At 36.9% G+C, this 20,821-nt stretch overlaps 3 protein-coding genes across 3 annotated transcripts; 1 reads left to right on the top strand and 2 right to left on the bottom strand.

The window, feature by feature from the left end:
* The first annotated feature begins 1,583 nt into the window (after window positions 1-1,583).
* On the top strand, window positions 1,584-6,371 carry LOC130726011 (uncharacterized). The gene is made up of 9 exons (XM_057577216.1): window positions 1,584-1,848; window positions 2,299-2,814; window positions 2,909-3,583; window positions 3,681-3,736; window positions 3,859-3,933; window positions 4,115-4,211; window positions 4,296-4,355; window positions 5,557-5,667; window positions 5,909-6,371. The coding sequence occupies exons 1-9, from the start codon at window positions 1,813-1,815 to the stop codon at window positions 6,116-6,118; spliced, it is 1,836 nt and encodes a 611-aa protein (XP_057433199.1). The 5' UTR covers window positions 1,584-1,812; the 3' UTR covers window positions 6,119-6,371.
* A 4,937-nt stretch (window positions 6,372-11,308) lies between these two features.
* On the bottom strand, window positions 11,309-14,181 carry LOC130722538 (small heat shock protein, chloroplastic-like). The gene is made up of 2 exons (XM_057573289.1): window positions 12,461-14,181; window positions 11,309-11,832 (listed from the first exon to the last, which is right to left on the bottom strand). Exons 1-2 carry the CDS (start codon window positions 12,786-12,788, stop codon window positions 11,360-11,362), a joined length of 801 nt encoding a protein of 266 aa, XP_057429272.1. The 5' UTR covers window positions 12,789-14,181; the 3' UTR covers window positions 11,309-11,359.
* Window positions 14,182-15,840: 1,659 nt separating this feature from the next.
* Window positions 15,841-20,142, bottom strand: LOC130722540 (protein HHL1, chloroplastic). The gene is made up of 6 exons (XM_057573290.1): window positions 19,776-20,142; window positions 19,549-19,686; window positions 18,346-18,432; window positions 18,147-18,194; window positions 16,425-16,567; window positions 15,841-16,194 (listed from the first exon to the last, which is right to left on the bottom strand). Exons 1-6 carry the CDS (start codon window positions 20,052-20,054, stop codon window positions 16,182-16,184), a joined length of 708 nt encoding a protein of 235 aa, XP_057429273.1. The 5' UTR covers window positions 20,055-20,142; the 3' UTR covers window positions 15,841-16,181.
* Window positions 20,143-20,821: the final 679 nt, after the last annotated feature.

The raw sequence follows: 20,821 nt of genomic DNA, 5'->3' as shown, positions 1-20,821 counted from the left end.
TCCTAATAAGAGTGAGAAAAACTGCTCTCTGTTCTGATAAGTCTGTAGGGTAGGTTAGGTTAACTGCATAATGGGGAGACAAGTTTATAACCTATCAGAAGAGAGTAGGGACCTCTCACTGACTTAAATAAATAACCCAACCCATCACAGGTTACTCATCAGAAAAGTCCAATAGTAATATCCATCAAGTGGTTAAGCGTTATAATTAATATTAATTTCCAATAATTGATATATTAATAATTCAAGGATTACACATTCTAATTAAATGATTAATGTTAATCCATAAAATATCCAACAGTTGACCCTCGCACGCCATTGTTTATATGTTTGTGTTTGGGCAATTGACAACCGCCAGACGACGACTGCGGCAATGTGATCAAGCGTTATACTTATGGGAGAATGTCATTGTGCTAATCGACGAGGTGGGTTCCTCAGGAGAGGAGTAGAATGATCTAGAGAGTCCAATGGGGAATTAGTGGAAAACTCGTAAGAGTAGAGTTGGCTCTAAGGTTAGAGCCTTTTTGGGTAGAGAGCTTACCGTTGTTGATTGAAGCATGTAGGATGACTTCATGAGTTTTTATTTTAGGGCTAGGGTAGGTTCCAATAGAGTCCTTTGCATATTGGATTTCATTGCCGAGGCTTATCCTCTCTTTTTCTATGTTTTATATGTTATGGTCATTCGTCGTTACCTCCGGGTACTTGTCTTGGTCGAGATTAGAGGTATATTTATTTATTGTTTGGAGTATGCATGACATTTTTTGAAAATGCTTTGAAAACGAAAAAAAAATTGTTTGCATTTTTTTTATGCTAGTTAAAGAAAACAACATATTTATTTCTAGTAAGGTGACTATCGTGACCCCGAAAATTAGCGTGTTACGGTCTTGATTTTGAATAAGAAAATCATATGGGAGAGCATCGCACAAATATAACACTAATTTTTAAAGACATTTGATAATGAACATTTCCTCTTGTAAAAAAAAAAAAAAAACATTTGATAATGTAGATACTTAAGATAATGCTGAACTGAGGACCCAAGGCGATAATGCATCCAACCTGCATATTCTTACAACATCAAATCAAGAATTATTAATATATGGTTTGTTCAAATGTATATGTTCGATTTTCATTAATTATTGTCTTGATTTTAAATTTGATGAATAAAAAATTCAAATGGGCCATGAGATGAATATTCGTTGACTCGGATATAATTGTTTTGCGTAAAATAGCATTTGTAGTGAAAAAAAACATGAAATCAATAAATGTGGAAATAGCCGTTGGACATTTTTACTTATCTATATATTTTGTTGTGATTTGATTTGTTTCCACAAAAATTAGCATTAAATATACATAAAGTATATTTTGTCAAATTTGTTATAATAGTATATTAGAATTTATTCTTTTAGCTAATTGATTTATTCTTTTCTTCAATGGTATAAATTTAAAATAGAATAATAAAAATAAGAAAAACAATCTAACGGTTAAGAAAATAAAATAAGGGATACTAGACGTTAGAGGAAAAATGGATTAGCACAAATAATTCAATTTTGTGGGCCAAATAGCGGGATCCAAAAAAAAAAGTGCCACTTTATGCAAAGGAGTATTTTGCTTCAGACTCAAAAGATTCATCATATTCACCAGAGTCCATAGTCTTGTCCAGTTCTTAACATAAAATTTCATGTTTCCTACCCCATTTAATCTTTGATTTCAGAGTTTTGGTTAACTAACTCTAACACTCTCGCTTATAGAGAAGGAGAAAGAAGCAAAAGGGGTTGTTTGTTTTGTTTTGTTTTGTTAATAACTGTTTGTTGCGTTATGGCTGAATCTTCTTCAACTTGTCTTGTTCCAGAGGTTAGTTACGTTTTTCGTCTCAAAATCTAACTTTAATTCACACGCTTCTATTAAGTTTTTCGGAACCCTATATATCGCTTCATTTTTTGTGGGTCTGTTTTGGTTCGTTACTGAGAAATTGTGATCTTCTTCTATGTTTGGAATTGGTTGTTTGTTAACGGAACTTAATTATTCTGTTATGGCTTTTCATGTTTAATTATTTATATGATGTTTTAGTGAACTGCTGAGGGTTTCATTTTCTACCCCCCAATATTGCATTATGATTTCCTTTGCTAAAGTTCTGGATTTTCCTCTGATTTCGCCTCGCGTTGTTGTTGTGAATGATGGGAACCAAACATGGGTTTCAATGTCACTGGTAGTGAATATTTCCATGAATGTGATCAGTATTCATGAACCAAACATTAGTGTTTCTTTGTATATTGGGTTTTAATTTTGTTTTATATTATCCAGGGCGACCCGATTCGTGCGCTTAGCGAATCTATCTCTTTTGGGAGGTTTATGTCCGAGAGACTGGATTGGGAGAAATGGTCAGCGTTCACGACACACAAACGCTATGTTGAGGAAGCTGAAAAGTATTCCAAGCCAGGTTCCGTTGCTGCAAAAAAAGCCTACTTTGAGGCTCATTACAAGAGAAAAGCTGCTGAGGAAGAAGCTGCATTGATCCAAGAAGAAAATGCTCAAGTTAATGGAGCTTTTGATTCAAAAACTAAGGAAGGAAATTGCACTGATTCATCCATTGTGATGAAGTCGAAAGCGAACAGCCACGAGACTGCCAATGAACAGCTTGGTGAAGAAGATGCTGTTGTTGATTGTGCTGATACAAACCAATATAATGAGTTTGATCCTGTTGAAGTCCATAAGGATGTCTCACATCCTTGTGCTGATATAAACCACTATAATGAGTTTGATCCTGTCGAAGTCCATAAGAATTTAACCATTCTGGAAGAAGAGAAGAAACCTGAACCTGTAAATTTGCGCATTCTTTCTTTGTTTATAGCTGATTTCCCTTTACCTGTTCTGATTGGTAAACTTATCATATTTATCGTACTTGGTGCTGCAGGGCACTGCTGGTGAGGAAATTTTGGCTTTTCCTGTTGAGGGAGAAGCGGTTAATTCGTCTCCAAAATTATCAACCAATTCTAAGGCTTCCAAGCTCTCTCATCCTCTTGATGAAAGGAAAGCTTCTGCAGGTGTACCGCCACCACCCAGAAATGGAATAAACTGTGTTTCAAAAAGTAAGATGCGTGTAGGGGTCAGAGATACAGTTGAGAAGAAGAGACTAACTGCAGGGTCACTCCACATGTCAATCGATCTCCCCTCTGGCACTCGTGAATCAAGCAAAATAGCTTCTGCAGCTTTACAATCCAGAAATGGCTTAAACAGTTTTTCAACAAGTCAGAAATCTGTTGGAGGCTCACTTGAGAAGAAGAGGATAATTGCACCATCACTTTCCAAGTCAATCAATCTTTCATCTGGAACTGGTGTATCAAACAAAACAGCTACTGCAGCTGTTAAATCTGGAAACGGAATAAGCCTTGCTTCAAAAAGTATGAAGTCCGACTTAGTGGAGAAGAAATCAACTGCAAGGTCACTCCACATGTCAATCAATCTCTCTTCTGGAGCAGACAAAAGAAGTAAAACAGCTTCAGCATTTGAACATAACAGAATTAAAAGAATTGCTTGTAATTTACCCAAAGATCGTCCACTGGCATTACAGACATCAACACCAACCAAGGTATTGACTTATCCTCTTTTTGTTGGTATGCAATATAATTGAAGTTTAGCTCGCTAGAAATTGTGCTGCTCGCTAAAGATTTTCCCCCCTTCTTTAGGCATCTCATGGCTTGTTAAAGGAAGCTTCAGAAAACCCCCTTTCTCAGAGTAGAAGGTATTTTGACTTTTGAAACTGTTTTTGGTTATGTATTTGAATATCTTCCTAATGAGCTATGGCTTCTGCGATATAAATCATTAGCAATGTTTACGTGAAATGATCAGATTTTTCTGTGTCAGGACTGAAAGATTACTCAATAAGTCTCTTTGTGGAGGTGTTACAGTAAATGCAAATCGTTCCTCCCTTTCTGTTATGTAAGAACATTTTCCTTGCTAATGCACACTTTGTTTATCGCAACATATAATGACTGTGTACTGTTTTTAGGAGTTGTATACTTTTCTTCACTAGACTGATGTTTAAAATTCAAAATATAAAGTTCAAACATGCATAAAAATATGCAATATCTGATTTTTTTTCACATAAATTTTGGAACAGGTGCTCGAAACCTGTAAGCACCATCGGAAGCCAAACCCATACTAAATCATTGCCTTTTAGATTCAGAAGTGAAGAAAGAGCAATAAAACGTAAAGAGGCAAGTTCTTATCCTTGACCCATGTGGTAGTTGTGCCAATGGCAGCACTAGAAGTCATACTAACTAGCTTTTCAATTTTTGCAGAGGATGGATGAAATTAAACCCAAGGAGGAAGAGAAAGTTCAGCTGCAAAGGATACCCAAGGTGAATAATTTTGTAATCTTATTGCTAATAGATTGATGTACCTTGTTTGTAGGCAAAACTAGTAGTGACTCATAGAACAAATAACTGGTCAGAAAATGCTGTAAGGTTGGAAGCTAGTAGGGTGCATATCATCTGCGAACTCTCCCTTATTGTGAGAAATGAGAACATTATATTACACCATGAGATTAAAATAAACAGTCAGGATTTACTCTTTATTAAAATCCTTATGTCACTTTTTCCCTTCTTTCTCCTCCTGTCATTCATCTTCCCATCTCCAGCCCAAAATAGAATAGCAAGGAACTAAGAAAATAAGCAGCACGGATTGACAAAAAAAAGCACCATAGGAAGGATCTAAGACTGAAAAAACCCTTCACTCCGGAAAATATATTTGCTCATCCTCTGATTCTACCTATCCCTCATGAAACCCTTGACTGAACCCCCAATTTCAGACCTTCTAAGATTTCGACCACAACTGAGATTAGATCGCGTCCCGGGTTGGAAAGACCGAACAAGTGAAGCTGGCTCATATCTGGATTGCGCTGCTGTGGAGGGGAGGCCGAATTGAGGAGCCTCTCAGCGAGCATCTGACAAGAATTCGATGCCTTTCTTCTCATTTTGTAAAGTATTATTTGGTTGTTTTAATTATAGATCTTTCAAATCCTATTCAACAATGAAAATTGCAACTGACACGGGCAAGGTCTTGCCATAATAGATTGAGGAGGTTTCCATGCCCATGGACACTAAAAGAGATTCGAAGGTCGATAAAATAAAAAAGAGATTAGTGGAACGAGAATGCAGGAGAAGGATCAGATGTGCACATGACCATTTTAATCAAACGGTTAATATTAGTAGTTCTGATTTCTCTTAATAGCAAGGGTCCTGATTTGATACATCACCCCTAATAGATTGATGTACCTTGTTTGTCGGCAAAACTAATAGTGGATCATAGGACCAATAACTGGTCAGAAAATGCTGTAAGGGTGAAGCTAGTAGTTTGATCTGATATATATATGTGTGTGTGTGTGTGTGTTTGTGCGCGTGTGTGTGCGTGCAGTAATGCCTGTATGTATGTTCCATTGTCCTTGTTCTGATGCCCCTGATGAAAGAGCTGGTCAAAACTTAGCTTCATAATTCATTTTTAACTCCTCTGTATTGTTTAATAATAAGGTGATTTAATATCATGAATTTGATTTCCATGCAGGGGAAAGCAGAACATGATCACAAGAAGCTACAGCAGAGCGGTGGATCTAAATTCAAACTGAATGAGGACGGGTCTAGTGGAACACAATCATCAACTAAACAAGTTAGAAAGGTATATTTGCTTGGTACTTTGGTTTTGAAAATGACACAATTGACAAGATGAGATATGACATTCACCATAAATTACCTTGTGCTGATTTATTTTCTTCCCAGTTCCCTCATCCACATAGTTTGTCAACCATTGATCTCATGTCGGTTTATCGTGGAAATGTTTGTTTAGTCCTAGTTGTTTTTCTTCGACTCTAGAAGATGTTTTTCTATTTTGACCTTTGATTTTATTTAATTTTTTCCAGGTCTCACTTACAATGTCTGGGCCACCAAAACCTGATGGTAAAGCAAGTTCTAGTACAGTGCAGGACAAAACCATAGGAAGTTCATGGAAGCCTCCCATCAACACCAATAGTTCCAAACATATTACTGAAAAAGCTAACCGAACAACTAAGCAATCAAGAACTTCATCAAATACCACACGAGAAAATGCTTCACCAAATATTCAGAACTAAGAACATGAAAAAGAGACACCAGAGACTGTCTTTGAAGAACACGCTGCCACTTAGACAATAGACTGCTTTGATTCTAGGAGGATGATTATTAGAGTTTATGTCTCACATTTTGAAGGAAAATTCTGTAGCCCTTTTTTTCTAGTTGATTAGTTCAATAAGTTTTGACCTATCATATCAGAGTTAGAAGATCAAGTCTGTATTTAGATTTATGCTTTATATCTAAGGTAAATAATAGAGACTTGTATATTCTTTACTTTGCCTTGGATGACATTACCTTTGTCCATTCACCAAGCTTTTTTGCAAAAAAATTAGCCTTATACCAATGTTAAAAATGAAACACTAATAGTAACACAATTTTTTGGAGCACTAGCAGAAATGCCTTGAGGCCATTGTCTAATCTTTTTCCATTCATATTTCTTGTTTAAAAAGAGGAAAAAGTATCAACACTTATGAGTTTTTGCTGAAAAAAAGTACGGTGATGGTAACAAAATGTGATCAGTGGGGTATAGAAGGATTCTCCTTGTATTGACAATATTACAGTCAAGCAAGAACAATTGGTAAATCATGAATTAAATGTATTTAATTGGCACGAGTAATAAATTTTCGGTAATGATTAATGTCACCCCCTTTCATATAATTCCACCCCCAAATACAAAAATACCCCTTTAATATAAAAAACTTCCTATAACCTCCCATAACCACCTAAAACTACCACCCCCCACATTTCAAATCCCTAATCCCTCACCCCCACCCACACCCACACCCACACATTATCACTTTCACAAAGTTCTTCTTCTTCTTCCTCTTCTCACTGCCACCAATAGCCACTGCCACCGCCACCGCCACCGTCATTGTCGCCTGCCGTCGACGCCGCTCACCACAGCCTTCAGGCATCGTGTAGACCACGACATTCATCACCGTGCAACATTCATGGTTAGTTTTTCCGATTATTCTCGTGTTCTGGTTTCGTTCACACATGAAAATGTGTAGGCCACGCACATGCAACTACGTATTAGCATTTGCGTGGCCTACGCACTTGCAGGTGCGTGGTCGCGTTACCGACGCACCTGCAAGTGTGTTGCGTGTGCAGATTGCAGTTATCTGAAACGAACTTTGTTTGTGATTCAGGCGCCGCCGAGGATAAACAACTTGAATGTCGGGCATAGAGAAGTGGTTGATGAGGATCAATCAGGCGTTGTAGCCCTCGCCCGTATTCGTCCCACGAGGTCGAACCGCAAGAAGCGGGAGGAGGAAGCAAATCGTTCACGTGGGGTGGTGATTAGGGAGCCTCAACATGTGATGATGATGATGAGACTGAGGAGGAAGAGGAATCCGACGAGGAATCCGAGGCTGGTCTGGACCTCCTGAAAAGTTTTAAAATTTCAATCAAATATGGAAGCATTACATGGCCCCAGAGGCAAAAATATTTAAGGGTGTTTCGGGGTTTCGAAAATACGACGGGGTGGAATTAGATGACGGGGACAGCAATAACAATTACTTAAATTTTCATGTCGTACAAGTGTGTCTATAAACAGTGTGATTGGATTGACAATGATGACATGCATTGAGTTGCTCTGAAATTTTATAAACGTTCAAGTGGTTGCCACACATTTTTTCATGTAGTGCCTGTTTGAATTTTCATTAGATTCACATATAAGTCACTTGTTTTAATAAATTATGAGATATAAATTATTAAATTCCTGATAAAATTGCTTAAAAGTTTTGTTAACGAAAACTAAAACACAATCTATGATGTAACAATGCCCAATCATAACCACTATACGGGCAGGACCACAAATTCACAATTGAATCATTCGTGAGTTGCTATCTCCTTGGAGCATCCTATGTCAAAGAAAACAATAGAAACTTGAAGAAATAACACATCAATTAGCTCTGTATTCATGCTAGCCTAAAATATAATTCGAACCGAAATAGAATTCTGCTATAGTGAGACTATAATAACATGATTGTAAAAAGCAGTTTGAAGCATCCATACTAAAAGAAGTCAAATTTTGACTTTTGTTGAAGATCAAAGTAACATACCTTGATGTTTATGTCAAAAAAAAAAAGTAAGATACCTTGATCTACAAGGGAAGCGAACATTTTCCATGTTTGATGTTTGTGAGAGACAGGATCACTGCTTCAGTTGTGAACTCAAAATAAAGGTCTGCTAAATCCAATTGGTTTAATTTAAAAACTCTACCTATAATACAATATATGATCTAACAAAGTAAGCTGACTTAGTACATATGGAAAAATTTATTATGGTCATGTAAAAAGTTGTGTAGAGTTACACATTTGACTTTTGACCTGGTACATCAGGTTTTTTGTATTTTTTAGTATTTTTAAAAAATAAAAAATAAAAACTGAAAAAATATCTTACTCATAAAATTAATTCTTAATTTTTTCATCTTCCACTATTTTTTTCTTAAAAACAAATTCTGAAATTTTGACCCAGCCACCATCTCTCTGAAACCTCCATGACCACCCAGCCATCATCTCTCTGAAACCTCCATGACCCCACGGCAACCACCGCCCCCTCCTTCCTCCACCTCCAACCAATAATCTCTTTCCTCTCTTCTTCATCTACTGCAGACATAAAAAATTTGGATCTTTTGTTTCAGGGATTGAGAAAAGCTTGGATCTTTCTTCTGGGTTTGGAAAAAACTCCACCATCTCCAAAATGTTCTTAACCTTTGCAACTCTCTGCAAACCTCCGGCCAGCATCAATCCAACCCAGAAGAAAGAAGAAAAGGAAACCCTAATTTATGTAAAGAGAAGAAACAACTACTAGATTATAGGATTTCTTCTTTCTGAAATCTCCGGCCAGCATCAATTTCTTCTTTCTCTCACGCCATGAAATGGAAATCAGAAGGAGAAAGATCTGAACTTCCCTTCCCATCCTTTCCTCCCTTGGACTACTAGAAACCCAAATCGCAACCCTAAAGTTTACAACTTTCTGGATCGGCATCTGGGGTTATGTGGGGGTGAAGATTGTTGGACTGGGTTTATCGGAATCAAACGACCTCGTTTCCAACTCTCTTTCTCTCTCTGTATCAGCTTCTCGGAAACGCTTCTTCAGCCGCCGCCAGCGCGATTTCTCCTCTTCCCGCACCCCTCTCCACTGCGTTGGGAGCTCCTCAGATCTGGTGGTTCTGGTGGATTATTGGTGGTTCTGGTGGATTTTGTGTTGGGAGGTCGGATGGAGGTTGGAGTTTCTGGCATGAATATTGGCTGATTTCGTGGTGGGGCGGCGGTTTCGCTGTGGTCGCCGCGCCTCCATCTTCTTTCTTCTGCTGGATCTAGAACACATGCATACTGGTGATGGTGATGGACGGTGGCTGGGTGGGAGGGGTGGAGAAGGATTCAGAGGAATTTGGTTGAAGATGATGATGAACATTAACTATTGTCATCTAATAACTATTTCTCTAATTATATCATAATATATTAAATATTTTTATTTTTAAAAAATACAAATTACCTGCTAAACTTCCTATTGCAGGTCAAAAAACAGATGTGCAACCATGCACAAGTTTTTAGAGGTGTATAATAAATTCCTCCTTAGTACATATGGCAGATTTGAAGTTTTGAACTGATCTGGAACAAAGCCCCTAAATTTCTAAAATCTTAAGATTCAGTCATAAATCACACATTCAACCTCAAGACTCCCGACACAACTTAATCAACTCAAACTAAAACCTTTTAGAGTCCAAATCTTTACTCGAATCCAAAACCTAACTTCTCTATCTCAAACCAACCATATTTATAAACAACCATCAACTCAAGGGATACCATCAAATGACTTATTCCATAACACTTCAAAAACTTGCTAGAAGTTTCAAAGTCTTTCACACTCGTTTTATAACAGTTAAATGCGCGTAAAACTTAAACTTTTTTTTTCCATTTTCATAAACAAACAAACAATGCACTTAAGTAAGTTCCAAAAGAGGTTTTACTACTCCAAAGCATCACAACATCCTTTTTAAACTCAAGTCTCCTCATCTCTTGCCAAAACAACATTTGTGCTTAAAGGACATATTTTGATAAAGGCTTAAATATATTTTTGGTCCCTCTAAAATTAGGGACTTTTGGTTAGGCCTCTCTAAATATTTTTTTTACACCTCTAAATGTAAAATAATACTAAGGTTTGAGCATCTGCCGTCACCTTATGTTATTTAGAGGAACCTAAACCAATGAATCTTGATTTTAGAGGACCTGCGACATGATGAAAATTTGGGTATTAGGTCCCTCCCAAAACCACGGTTCTTTGATTTAGGTCTTCTAAAACCATGTTTCCTTAGTTTATGTCACTCTAAAATATGTCACGTCAGCGTCCGTTAGATAAAAAGGTAACGACGGAAGCTTATCCCTCGGTATTATTTTTAAAATAAGAGTGTATACCAAACAAAAATATTTAAAGGGGCTTAAATCAAAAGACCTCAACTTTAAGTGACTAAAAACTTATTTAAGCTTAGATCGGCTAGGGCACAACGTCTAAGGGTTGAGGCACAACCGCTTATATAAGTGCCTTGAGTGCCTTTAGGGCCTAAAGTTTAGGCTGTTAGGTGGGTCCTTATCTGTGGATGAGACACTATTAGGCGGGTCCTTATCTGTGGATGAGACACTATAATCTGTATAATGCTCATGATGTAGTGTCTGATTGGTTTTCAGTTAGACAATCTGTTTGAAGCATTGAAATTTGAGATCACGATTTTCAATGCACATTCAGTCAACGAAATACAATTGTTGAGTTGAGGGAATGTGCTTTCACATTCATCCAATTGAAAACCAAACAGGCACGTAATAGCTTAGAGTTAAGAATTTAGCTTTACTATAAAAAGATTAGATCTCAATAGAACAAGCTCACTCTTTTACTGATTACGGCGGTACAAAACCTAGATCTAGATTTTCTTGCGAGAACAAAACTCAAATAACAGTAACAAATGATGATTCAAATACTTTCCGATGTACCAAAAAAAAAATTGATGATTCAAATTTTTGACTTGTCAAATTAGAAGAAAAAGGGCATGTAACTTTACACTTTGTTATGAAAAAGAGATTAAAACATAAGTTGGCACAACTAATCATACATTTTAGGTTTAAACCTCACCTCTCTAAATTGAAATGTTCCCCTACACCCAGTAATTTAGAGATACTTTCTTTGGATTCTACAATTTTTGTTAAAAGAAATAACCCTCTGGAAAATTGAATTAAGAACAACTGGATACTACAAACAATGAATCATTGAACATGGATATCAAGAACGTTTGAGTAGGTAGTAGCCTTAGGTATGGTTATGTAAAGAACACCATCCCTAATCTCTGCCTTAATCTTCTCATACTGCACATTCTCTGGCAAGGCAATCCTACTACTATACCTGCCATAGCTCTTAGCAGACCATTCTTCTTCCTCTTGTTTTTCTTCTTGTTTGTTCTGCTTGGGTGTCTTTTCAGCCTTGACGACCAGCATCTTCTCTTCCACCCACACCTTCACATCTTCCTTGATCATCCCAGGCATATCAAACCTCATCTTGTATTCACATTCTCCCTCTTTAATCTCCCACGGTGCCCTTCCCCTCGTCCGGTACCCTTCACTCGGCAGAGGAGATGATGGATACTCGAGTGTGCTCAACGCAAATGGGTCCTCCATCATCCTCTCCATCGTCTCCATCATCTGTGACACCGTCCTCGCTGTAGGAAACCGGTCCCATAGACCTGTTTTCACATAGTTAGCCAATTTAGTCCACAAAATATATCCATGAACCTAGCATTTGTGATAATCTTTTTTTTAATGTGCATAACATATATTAAATCATAACCGATATAGAATCCAAAACATATATTAAATTATAACCGGTATAGAAGCCAAAAAAAATCCGCCTGTAAAAGGCTAAACAAACCCAGGGACCCTCCCCCCCAAACAACATTAGAAAAAAAAATGCGATTTTTTTAAGGTTTCCACTTTAAAAAAATTGGTGTCCAAACATCAAAGCACGGTCCATCAACCAGCACTCTTTAATCCAAGTTTGGAAATACTTCAACAAATAATTTTCAAAATTTTGTAATAAACTTCTATGAGGCTTCAATCAAGGGCAATTGTACTATGCTAAAAATTGATCCATTTTACAACTAATATCATTTATAAATAATCTATATATGCTAAAAAGTTAATTTGCAGAGATGAGCTTTTAATTTATGAACTAGTTTTTTCTTGGTTGCGATTTGCCAATTATTAGTAACAAATTAATTTGATGTTACCCAGAAAAGGAACCAAAAAAAATTGAACTAAGACACTAACATATCATATATAAGCACAAATTAAAGAGCAATTGATGATAATTACCTATGGGTGCAGAAGGGACAACTCTTTTTTTGGGTTGGGAGTGAGGCTTGTTGTTGTTGTATCTTGGCACACTTTCAAGCTTTTGTTCTCTTGCGTCTCCTCCTGTCATGGCTCTGAGGGGCTTCAACTTGGACAATGGAGGAAAAAGGGTTTTTCCAGAGGGATAAACATGAACATCTCTTGATGATGTCTTAGGAAGTATGGGGAGGCTGAGACCCAAAATGGAGGATGAAGCCTGTGCCATTAATTTTGTTGAGAATTTGATGCCAGAATCAAGATTAAAATGTGGAAGAAATGAAGGTTGTTGTTGAATGTTGGTGAAGTGCATATGAGTGTGACACAGGGGTTTCTCGGAAATATATAGAAAAATTGTGAATGGAGTGAGTGATAGGGGGTTCTGGAAAGCACGACAGTGACACTAGGTCGGCACCACCCGTGGATGGGAGGCATTGCCTTCTCTAGATTATTCCAGAGCCGAACATTTTATAGCAGGCTTTAGTTCAAGATTTCTGGTTTGGATAGACCTATTCTCTGCTACAGCTTAGGTGTTTTCATGCACATAGCCACGTAAGCTCAATCTATTTCACCACCACGAAATATGTTTTGGATTTTATAATTAGATTAAAATGTGTCTTTTTATCATTCTAATAATATGATAGCTCAAGTAAAAGTTAGGAGATATATGAGTTGAAATGAGAAAGATTTAGGAATCATTTACTAGATGGTGTAATTTCTTTTTTCGACACACAAAAGAAAACATAGTAAGATTTTTCTTATTTTTTATTTTTATTTTTTGAAATTTTTTTCGATGGATGATGATATATATTGATTAAAAGAAGCCAAAAAGCCCAAAGGCCCAATTACAAAGTGTGTCTAGCAAACAAACAACCCAAATTACACTCAACATATAAGAAATTAAAATAAAGCTCAAGAGCGGGAACTAGATCCACACTAAGTAAGTATAACCAGCTAGAAAGTCTGACACACTGACAAAAAGGAAGTACAAGAGATAAAATAGATCTAACTATCTAAGGTTCTAAGAGCTTAACCTCGCCAGATCGAAAGACACGGTTCCTGCATCGTCAAGCGGTCAAACAAGAGACTCTAGTTACCCACAACCGAAAGGAGGAGTGAGCACTCAAGGGGTACTCTAGTGCTACCAGTAGGAAGCGAAGTAGCAAACCTTGGAATCTCATGTGAAAGGAAAGAGGTTGTGGGCGGGGAAGAAGGTCCTTACCAAGAAGATTTGTATTGATGTGCGTTGCCTAATTGCACTCTTGAGGCAACCGAGTAAAACCTGTGAATTCAAAGTTCTGCTTCAAACACCTTATATCCTTGATAATATTTATCCTAGGCATGCGTAAATGAGGATACGATCATCAAATTCAAAGGTCACGGGTGAATCCAAGGTTGTGCCCCTGGAGTAAAGCTTCCCGAAGCGTAAAGGCCACAACAACTAGAGGGGACGAAGCTATTAGTTTTCTAGCAGAGCTAGTAGTAAAACAATCGTTGTTATCCCTGGCTAGGACTGCTACACTGACAGAATTGAAGTTGGAGACTATTCGGCGTCACAATTGATCTAGCGGAAGTCGTACTAGGATTGCAAGCGCAAATCCTAAAAAGAAGGTTTCTGGAATCCACCAGAAAGGGAGTTAGCCAGCGCTAAAACCCTAGAAAATACACTGGAATCCACCAGAGAAGAAGAGAAAACTCTTGAATTTTATTATCAATCAAAAACTGAATAGGCTATTGCCTTACAAGTGCTTAAATAGAGAAATAGGAAAACCCTAATGAAACTAAAAATAAAGAAAATCCTAACTAAAAGATCCTAAACTCAATTAGAAAGTAATTAAAAATAACAATTTCTAACAAATTGATCCTAAACTTAATTAAAAACATAATAGATTCGGAATAGATCCTAAATATATTTAAAAATACTAAAAATAATAAATTCATAATTAATCTGCTCCTGCATCACAATTTATCATAGTTGTTCCCAGTAGAGGGGACTTCAAGAAGGTAAGATTTGAGACTCTACTAGAGTTACCCAAGCCTGTTTGGATAAGAGAGATTATGTGAGAAGAAGTCTCTGAATCCCATACTCTCAGCATTTTTGCTACAAGAGATCTTATCAGAATTCTTCCAGTGGATTCCATAATCCTTCTCTTGGTTCCTCCACTGGAACTTAGCCACTAGAGAATCTAAAAAGGAACAAAAGGTCTTTAGAAAAACTCACCAAAACCATAGCATAGCATGGAACCCTCTAGCTTTCAAGAGAGTTTCTTTATCATGTTGATTCAGGAAATTCTCCTTCCAACTCTCCAGCTTTCCCTCAATCTTTTCTTTAACCTAAACAAAAGAGTGAGTTCTGTTTTCATCTTCCCCAAACAGTAGGGAGACCTAGATACTTGTCTAGAGAGTCCCAAAAATCCATACCTAGAATATTGGAATGTTGATTCTTCATAGTAATAGTTAGGAACTTATTACATATTATGCTAGACTTTTCTATATTGATTTGTTGACCAAGGTCATTAGAGAAGACGTTTAGGATTTGGATCAACTGCAAGATTAGCCTTAGCAAAAAGTAAAGTATCATCAACAAAGAGAGGTTTCACCATCCCAAAGTTCTTCCTGTGCTTTGACTAGAGGGATGACATAATTTCATTTATTTTCCCTTGAGTTTGATAATTGCCTTTAGGCCCCTCTTTTATATTGTTTTTAATTTTGTTGTGATAAACCCTCGAGAAATTGGGTTGTTACCCCCTTAAGTTCTTCGTGAATGGTTCTTTTGCGGCGTATCCTCCTTTCGCTCGGTTGATGGACGAAGCAAGGTTACCCTAACATGCGCAAGTGACAAGAAAAGCTTTGGTCGGGCTACAATTGAGATGTCAAGGGAGGCTTGGTCAAAACACAAATCTTGCCAAAGAATTCAATGAAGTGAAGAACACAGAGTGAGAAAGATGGAGAAATAAAGAGGCTACTATTTAAAGAGGTTTAAAAAGGAAATAAAACTTCCACAATCAAATTACGCCCATCACCTAGTGGGAGATCAAAATAGAAGAGAGAGAAATTAGAGATATGATAGTTGATTTGATGAGAAAAGGGGAGATAAAAAGAAAAAGTGAGTGAAAATGAGATAGGGAAAGTTGGAGTGAATATATCAAAACTGGATTTAGAAAGGGGCAAGGTCATCTTTTCACACCATAAGGGAGGGTAACTAACCTTTGAGTTTGTCATCCTTTCACACTGTAAGTGAAGATAATTACAACACTCTACGATGAATTCTATAGAGAATTTAGTTTGCATTGAGTTGGGAGGATCACAATTCCAGCTGATTGTTTAATTGACATTCCAATCTCTAAACAAGTAATGAACCCCTGTAGAACAAAATGCATGAACATTAATCCGTAATTTGTACAACAGCCCCAAGATTCTTTTTGAACTGATAATCAAAACCATTACATGGTCATCCTACATGGCCACATACTATATAACATACATGAGTGATCATGATCAACATTATACATGTGGTGTTCAGTTTCACTCAGCAGAGCATAAAATGATGTCGATGGCAAGAGATATAAGCACAAAACCCGAAGTGGTATTGTTGTGCACAGAAGCTTCCCCATTAACCAATCCACAAACTGCATGAAGCTTTCTGAGCTCATACAGCACCAGTCTTACTCGTAAAAATTCAAGCAAATCCTTTCCAGCTATAGTTTCATCCTTTGACCCTGGCATTAATTAGCACAGAAATAATGTAATCCATCAGAAACTTTGAAAATTACCTACCATGTATAGTTTAATAATATAACAGAAGAGCCTAAAATCAAAGATTACCCTGTCTAAGGTTGCATCCAAAAATGAAGAACAATTTAAAAAGAAAACAGGAAAAGGAGATGAAATTTCCCTCTGAGAATCATGATTGAGAGCAGTTGTTCAGGCAATAAGTAGTAAAACTCACTTGGTTTCTTTTGAATCTTCCTCCGACTCCTCAGATGCTGTAGCGCCTAAGGATGTTGTTATCTTTCCAAAGGACTCCTTTGCATCTCCAAAAAAGTCTTTCACATTATCAAGTACTGTTTTCAGTTTATCTTGTGTTGGAAGCTTCGAATTGGATATGCAAACATAACAATGTATTAGAGGGAGAGTGCACAAAATCTTGTTCCTGAATTTGAACATCTGTTCTATAATTAAGTAGAAAGTATACATTTTATAATGTAGTTTATCATAAACCTGCCAGTTTATGATAATGACCATAGCCATTTTTCTGCAAATTTGAAAAGTTGTATAAACGAGGGTTGATCTCTAACTTTAGTAAGACATACATCTCGTAGTTGGAAGGTTCAAATTCCAGTAAAAACTTCAACATACATTTTCTTAAATATTATGATGATATGGCATGATAGGTAACTCCTTTGTTGGTTAGTTAGTTAGTTAGAAGAATAGTCAGTTAACTAGAGGGAGTTAGTTCGAGTGAAGAGGAAATGTCATAAATAATAGGAAAAGGAGATGGAAGGAACTTCATCTTTGAGACCATTGTAATCCGATATTTGGAGCAGTGTTTCTAATTGCAGACCACATCACAAATTGCGGCCGGAATATTGCGGTTGCGGAGGTGCCCGCAACGGCAACGCACCGCAATTGCGGAGTGATTCAAATTCCCCCACAACGGCCGCAACTCACCCGCAACCCAACCACAACATACCCTTTCAAGCTGCATCTGAACTTTCATGGCCACAACCTCACAACTTTCTTTCGATGTGAGGGTTGCTACTACTGTTGACACTGTTATGATGGGTTGTTGCTTTGTTGATAAGGCCATTTTAGAGATCGTGGTTGAGTAATGTGTTTTCTGGTATGTGGGATGTATGTGGATTTGGATGAATTGGGCTCTGTAAGAGCAAAATGCACAGCGAGAGGTTTGGGAAGAGAAATGTAACTGTTACAAGAAGAGAATGTAGTGGTGTCGAATCTGAGTGAGGTTGTGGAAGAGAATTGGTGAGTGTGATGATGGGATAGAGGGGCAGGGGATACTGAATACCAGAATCTGGAGAGAGAAGGAAGGAGATGAAGCGAAGCGGAAATCATTGTTGAATTGAAGCTATGCAACCCTCAGTGTCAGCCACTGGAATTCTGGCCTAAAATGTCAAGTTTGCATGTAATTATCAATTACTAGATCGTGGTTGGCGAAAATAGTTGAGGGGAGAGGGGTGTGGGAGGAAAGATTTGAGGGCAACTGATTTTGGGTATGTCGTGGGATTTGAGGGAGGGGCGTGAGTGGGTCTGAAATCTGAATCTGATAAGGTAGGTGGGAGGAAAGTGAAAAGAAAATTGAGGAAGAAGACCTTGTTGCGGTATATAAGGGTCATTATAGTGTTTTAATTTTTAAAGTATTTTTGAGATGATATAAAATATAAAAAACAATTTACTATTATAAATAAATAAAAGATTTATAATAATTATGCACACTTTTTTTTACATTTTGTGAATTTTTTTAAAATAACACCGCAACAGCCACTACTCGCATTGCGGTAGCCCCATTGCCCGCATCCGCAGCGACCGCAATGTAAAACCCTGATTCGGAGTGAACAGGCTTTCTCGAATAACTTCGAAATTCGTAGCATTTTTTTAATATACTCAGTTTTTCCTTTCATGATGACAAAGAACATGTCAAGAATGTTACCTCAATAACATCTGTGGTAGACAGCGCGCCTCTTACATTGCCATTCTCCTGCAAATTAATCAAATGGAAAACTTAAAAAAAAAACATGTAAAATTCGTCTTCCAACATTTGTAAAGTATACAATTCCAATTTTGGAAAAGTGAAGATTGGCTTGAGAATATTTAGAGGCGTAGTAGGAAAGAACTAATAGGAATATTACAATTAATTTGTAGCCGTATCTGAAATCAGTAGCTGACCGCAGTACACGATACTGCTTGAATGCAGATTTCTGTACCTCCTTCTCATCCTATTTCAATTGAAGCAAGAAGTCAGTCAAAAACATGAAAAGGAGTCGTAAGACCTCCCCTAAGGTAAAGAACTAGACATCACATCAATTGTTAAAGAATAATGTCATCTGCGTACTGACAGATTGTATCATCAAGTTACAACTGGTCACACCTCCTTTTGTTAAACATACTCTTATTCTACCACTTCACATCATTATTCATTTTAAAATGACGTGATATTTAATTCAATTAGCGCATTTTCTATTCAAAAAGCTCACAGTACACTGCATATTCTTCAAAGGGTGGATATTTGGTGTAGTGGTATGATTCTAGAGGTCTTGAGTTAAAATTGGAATGCCCCTCCTTACATTTGGTTCTGTAAGACTTCTGTGCCCCTTCCTAAGTGATGCCCTCTCATAATTGAGTAATAAGCGATTATTTAGGATTATAAATGTCTGGTCATGAAAGATAATAATAAGTTTTGAAATTTGCATTTTAGTGATTAACAAGAAGAAGATAGCACAACCAACTAAATTAAAGAGGGCATGAGAGAGCTACCATTTGTTTCTACTTCCATTGTCATACAACATATTAATCTCTCCGTCCCCATTTATAAGTCACTTTTACCTAATTCTCTAGGAGTAAGAAAAGTAGTTGCTAGCAATAAATTGGTAAAAACTTTTATCAACTTTCCTAGATTACCCATGAATTTATCTCTCCAAATTAAATTTCTTCAAAATCACACTATCTCTTTCATACTAAATATGAAGGTAATTTTGGAAAAAGATATTGAATGTTTCATTGGTATTATAAAGTGACTTATACTTTGAGAAAAAAAAAATCTTAAAAAGTGACTTATAAATGGGGACGGAGGAATACCAACTAATACTGTATGATTGAAGAATGAGTGCCTCCCCTCTCACATTTTGACATTTATTATTCATTTTTATTTAAAAGAAAATTATAAAGGGAAATAATAAACCACACATGTCAGGTAACTTATCTAAAGGAGAAAAATAATCCATTTTCATATAAGTTTAGCTCAAAAAGCATTTCCTAATCAAGTATCAACATATAACAAGAGTCTATATTTGAGAGATAGAAATAGCGTGCATTGGAATGAATTTAACTCTTACTTGGTAGATGACAGCAGCAAGATTTCTAGCAAGTGTGTCTTTATAGATATATTTGCCAAGAAAATTGTCTTTTGCTGCAACCATGATTTTAGCAGTGGTGCCACCAGTTACAATACTAAGAGGGTACCAAAGATAAACCTGAGAGGAATTGCATGCAAGGTTACAATAATAAGAATAATAATAATAATAATAATTGAGAATAATTGAAGATGGATTAAATTAATCACATTGGCCATGCGAATGAAGAGGACGAATTTAGGGTTTCCATCTTCCTCAATTTTGGGTAAGGGAGGAGGAGGAGGGCGCTGATATTGACGAGACATCATTCCTTTCTTCCCCTTTGCTTCCACTACCAGAAGGTGGTGGCGCCGCCGCTGAGACCGGAGGCTCTGAAGTCTCCGGCTAGAAAACAGAGAGTGTTTCAACGACGGGTCATCGTGGAGCCTTGAGGTTGAACTCGACAGAGGAAGCCGAACAAGCGCGTTCAATGACATTCCCACTTCCATTTGGTTCGATTTTCTTCACACTGACTGACTTGTGATGCTAATTGGAGAAGAGATAGGCTTCAGTACAGGACAATGTAATCGAGCTTTTCTTATCCATTTGAATTTTTTTTTATTTTAAGGAAAGTAGTGAGACAGAGGCCATACACGTGGAAGATGCATGATGCACAAACCATTCTGCTGAATCACTTGTCTTTTTTAATAACCACTCAACAGTGCAGCAGAATGGTTGTTAAGATTAATTGTTGGCTTATGATAAAAGTTAACTTTTTCCTAAGAAGTTATCTAAATGATTCAAGAAAAGTTTGTGTTAAATAACTCATCATTTAATTACATAGAAGATAAGTGAGTTGAAATTTATATATTTTATTTATTAATTTATTTACAACTCACTTATCTTCAATGTGATTGGATGATGACTTATTTAACCCAAACTTTCTCATGGGTCATTTAGACAACCCCGACATAGAAAATATAGTTCGACTATAAACCATGGAAAAAATTGGTAAGTGTTTGGATGTGGTTTTTTATGTGCTTTTTGACTTTCTTGTAGTAGAGTTGAAATAAAGATGGTTTGAATAATGTGTGTTTGAGAATTATGTCGAGAATTTCAAAGGCTTAATTCCATTTTTCGTCCCTGATCTATCACGATTGTGCAATTTTAGTCCCACTATTTTAAAACGAGCAATTTGCGTCCCTCTTGTTTGTGTTGTGAGCAATTTTAGTCCATCCGTTAATGTTCCGTCTAAAATGTGACGGAAAAAAGTGAT

This window comes from Lotus japonicus, chromosome 6 (assembly GCF_012489685.1).
Source record: "Lotus japonicus ecotype B-129 chromosome 6, LjGifu_v1.2".
Classification (NCBI taxonomy): domain Eukaryota; kingdom Viridiplantae; phylum Streptophyta; class Magnoliopsida; order Fabales; family Fabaceae; genus Lotus; species Lotus japonicus.
This window is presented reverse-complemented; position numbering and strand designations above follow the sequence as displayed.

Coding starts and splice junctions, on each gene's coding strand:
- LOC130726011 (XM_057577216.1), top strand. CDS start 1,813: ATGGCTGAATCTTCTTCAACTTGTCTTGTTCCAGAG. Junction 4,356..5,556: donor AGCTGCAAAGGATACCCAAG/GTGAATAATTTT, acceptor ATTTCCATGCAG/GGGAAAGCAGAACATGATCA. Junction 5,668..5,908: donor CAACTAAACAAGTTAGAAAG/GTATATTTGCTT, acceptor AATTTTTTCCAG/GTCTCACTTACAATGTCTGG.
- LOC130722540 (XM_057573290.1), bottom strand. CDS start 20,054: ATGGAAGTGGGAATGTCATTGAACGCGCTTGTTCGGCTTCCTCTGTCG. Junction 19,687..19,775: donor TCTTCATTCGCATGGCCAAT/GTGATTAATTTA, acceptor AATTCCTCTCAG/GTTTATCTTTGGTACCCTCT. Junction 16,568..18,146: donor CTACCACAGATGTTATTGAG/GTAACATTCTTG, acceptor TCCAATTCGAAG/CTTCCAACACAAGATAAACT.
- LOC130722538 (XM_057573289.1), bottom strand. CDS start 12,788: ATGCACTTCACCAACATTCAACAACAACCTTCATTTCTTCCACATTTT. Junction 11,833..12,460: donor TGTCCCTTCTGCACCCATAG/GTAATTATCATC, acceptor ATGTGAAAACAG/GTCTATGGGACCGGTTTCCT.